At 43.5% G+C, this 3772-nt stretch overlaps 1 protein-coding gene across 1 annotated transcript in view; it reads right to left on the reverse strand.

Annotated features, from left to right (window-relative positions):
• Positions 1-2593, reverse strand: part of LOC104993742 (protein ATP1B4) — a 6875-nt gene extending 4282 nt beyond the window's left edge. The window contains exons 1-2 of the mRNA XM_010847122.1: positions 1591-2593; positions 896-952 (exon numbers count right to left, since the gene is read on the reverse strand). Of these exons, the coding sequence (XP_010845424.1) occupies positions 896-952; positions 1591-1761 (228 nt within the window). The 5' untranslated portion in view covers positions 1762-2593. The remainder of the gene's footprint in view (positions 1-895; positions 953-1590) is intronic.
• Positions 2594-3772: the final 1179 nt, after the last annotated feature.

Consider the following 3772-nt stretch of genomic DNA (forward strand, 5'->3'; position numbering starts at 1 on the left):
GCTCAGTCGTGTCCAACTCTTAGCGACCCCATGGACTGCAGCCTACCAGGCTCCTCAGTCCATGGGATTTTCCAGGCAAGAGTACTGGAGTGGGGTGTCGTTGCCTTCTCCATGAACGTGAACTACTGCTGAATAAATGCCACCTTTTGTTGCTTTCTGATCTGCCACCATCAAGACTGCAGTTTTGAGTGGCATTTCTGCTACTGAGAATGGGATTCCCTGGTTTCACTTATTTGTAAGACAGCTGCCCAGGACTGGGGGTACAGTGGCTGTTAGCAAACAGGAGGCAGCTACTGCCAGTTTAAGAAGCAAACCCAAGATCTAGGGCTTTTTCCTACAAGGGAGCTAATTGGCACAGATGAGATAGGAGTTAATGGCCCCTTGAAGGACAGTTAGTTAGCATATTAATGGAGTTCTGTTTATGCTTCCTTTGTAGTCATTTGTTATTGCGACACCCAGTGCCACTGGTCATTGCTGCAAAAAGTGAAATTCAGTTTTAAAACCAGGGACTAATGACTCTAATGAAAGCCGCTTGTTTAGTTCAAAGAAACAAGTAATTAGAGCTAAAAGCAAAAGTGTAAACAGAATCCCAATTAATGACTTGGCACATTGTTGTTCCCAGCTGTGGCCCTTAGCTGAGGTTCAGTCCTTGGCTTTCACAGGTATAAATCAGCACACACACACACACACACACACACACACACGAATACACATGAATGGAATGCTTTCTGGAAACAGGGAGGACTGAAGGTATAAATGGAGGCATAGTTATGAAAAGATTAACCCTTTCCCTGACCCTTAGCCAACCGTCCATGGTAAAGCCCTTGGAAGAGATGACCCATCTTTTTGCACGAAACAGGTGTGCTAACAGTACTTATTCAAAAGGGCACTTTACCTGAACTTTGCAGGAAACCTTCACAGGGTCTCCACGCTCAGGACGAAAGCCAACAATCTAGCAAAAGAAAAAAAATTAACAGGTTTGACAGTAAAAAAGTAGGGCTTTTCTAAATCCCCCTAGAGTCATCACTTCTTTAGGCACAACCTTGATCTATTTGTCCTCTCAGAAATGTTACAGAAAGTAGAAGATGCAAAATATCTTCAAAGCTACACAGCTCAGCTTACTCCTTGTTTTATTTGTGGCTGATATTCATACAATGGTAACCGCAGCAAGATTATCTTGAAGGTGTAAAGAATGTACTGGTGTCAAGAGGAGAGCATGCCTAATAAGGCTCTGCCACCCCAAGGCATGGCAGGAGAGGAGGAAAATGCATTTCTTGTAATATAATAATTGCCCCCCACACCACCTTCATGTCAGTCTCCTGTGCCAAACAGCTCAAGATCTCATTCCTGATACAGGCATCCAAGGGCAGGTTCAGGGGTGCTGGAGAAGAATCCACATAGAAAGTGTTCAGGGAGAAAAGGAATTATTACTTGGTAGTTTTATCCAGTTGTTTGTATTACTGATGCTCTTGGTAAAAATGGCCAAGCTTAACAGTGTATAAAGACAGAACCCAAGAGACATGGAGTGGCCAGGGCCTTCCTACCCAACTCATCCACTTTTCATCGCCAGAGTATCATGGGCCAATATACCCGGTTCATCTTTAGAAGGATGCAAGGCTGTCCAGTAGAGTAGCCAAAAGTTGGGTCTTCCAGGCCAGAGCAGTTCTTCAGGAAGGAGCGCTTAAATTGGCAGGCCTTCTTGTCTTCATCCTCATCACCGTCTTGGATGAAGTACTGGCCTGGGGGACAGTCTACATTCATTTCCTCTTGAAGACTGTCATTGTAACCTAAAGCATGTGGGGGTGGCAAAGGGTCATGTTAGGTGCTGCAGAGAGGGCCAGGTTTTCAGTGGTTCTCCCTGGTTTCCTTTCCCCAGCTTACTTGTGCTCCTTTGAAAGCCCACTCAGTCTGTCTTAGACCCTGTGACCTGGCATCAGGGGCCCCAGGCCCTTCAACAACATCTCTCCCAAGAAGCCTTCTGGGCTAGTCCCCCTAGCCCACTTGGATTGCCTGTCCCCTTGCTTCTCATTCTCTTGGAACTTCTTCCATATCCGTCTCTGGATTGTATTATGTTTGTCGCTTTATAACTCTTCTCTATTTTCCATTATTTCTTTTCTGACATGGTAAATTGTAAACGTGGAGGGCTGCCTCTTCTATTAATACCTCTGGGAGAGGAAGAGGCACATAGTAGGCAGATTTTGGAAGAAGGACTGAGTCATATCAAGGCATGGGATATACATAGAGGCAGAACACAGGGGTTATATCTCTTTAAGTTCAGTCTAGGAAACCTCTCTTTGAGGTTGATCAGAGGCACCCAATGCAAAAAGGTGAAAACTGTATGTTGTGGAACAGGAGGAAGCAGGAGGAAGAAGAGGAGGAAATAAACCAGCTCATTCTTTATGGAGGGAAGTTAGCACTGAAAAGTAGAAACTTAGGTTGAAAGACAGGAAACAATGACAAACGTAGGGTCTCCACTGAGAGGTTGAGGGGTGAGGTCTTGTCTTCTGAGACCCGAGGCACTCAGAGTTAGTGTCCCTTTCCCTTGCATGGAATTTAGCATGTGCCCAAGGTACACATGGCTTTCCTGATAGCTCAGTTGGTAAAGAATCTGCCTGCAATGCAGGAGACCTGGGTTTGATCCCTGGGTTAGGAAGATCCCCTGGAGAAGGGAAAGGCTACCCATTCCAGTATTCTGGCTTGGAGGATTCCACAGACTGGGGTCCATGGGGTCGCAAAGAGTCTGACACGACTTAGCAACTTTCACTTTCAAGGTACAGGTATCAGGGAGAGGGCTGAAAAGGTCCATCTGTGAGCTGACTGGGCTACTAGATGCCATAGAACTGGGCTTTAGAAATGACTACATTATTCCCAGTTTGGTTCTCAATGATGAAATCCAGTTAGTCCTATTAGACCCAGCCTCCATGCATTTATGTTCCAAGTAGCTCAGTTTTCAGAGGAGATTGTGCCACCAGAGGTAAAACTCCAAAAGTACTGCTGGGCCCTTATCTAGACGGACTGTGACTTGGGCTTGATATTAGAAGCAACTGGGAATTTTAAATCTATTCTAGTAAATTTTAAATCTTAGTTATGGCTAAGCTTTTATTTTTCCTTTGACAAATCTACATTCAATTCAAGGTTTTGTTTTAATCTCTCTCTTTTTTTAATCTTTTTTTGAAGAATAAGAACTATGTTCAAATAACTTTCTAAATAGAAACTCTAATCACGTGTTCGTTGTTTCTCTTGAGGGTGTTCCTTTAAAAATACTGTGACATGGGCATGACCCCTTATTGCAAAATCTCTGTCCTCACAGGAATGAAATTGATACTCTGATGTCTATTTCAGAGATGTGTTCCTTTTAAACAGGGCATATTATCTACACTTAGGAACTAAAAAAATCCAATGCTTTTCCTAATGTTCCCCACCTCTGTCATCAGGTCAGAATTGATATTTCTGCATCTTCTCTCTTCTCAGAGGAATTTCCTCAGCAGAGATTCTGATAGTACATTTGCAATAGCTCACAAGCATTTTGAAAGAAGAGAAGATATTGTGCTGGCTATGATGCCCAAAACATTTTGGGGAGTCAAAAATGGGACTCCATGGATTCAAAAAGAACCATGCTCCTCTCATTTTACAGGTGAGGATTCTGAATCTCAGACTTAATCAAAATGACACTGATACAAAGCTGAATTTCTAATTCCTGGTCATATGGCAGCAGCAAAGAATTGTGAAAAGCAGCACTTCTTAAGCTTTAAAGGGTGTAAAGACCACCTAC

The sequence above is a fragment of the Bison bison genome, unplaced genomic scaffold, assembly GCF_000754665.1.
Source record: "Bison bison bison isolate TAMUID 2011002044 unplaced genomic scaffold, Bison_UMD1.0 scf7180017849362, whole genome shotgun sequence".
Taxonomy (NCBI): domain Eukaryota; kingdom Metazoa; phylum Chordata; class Mammalia; order Artiodactyla; family Bovidae; genus Bison; species Bison bison.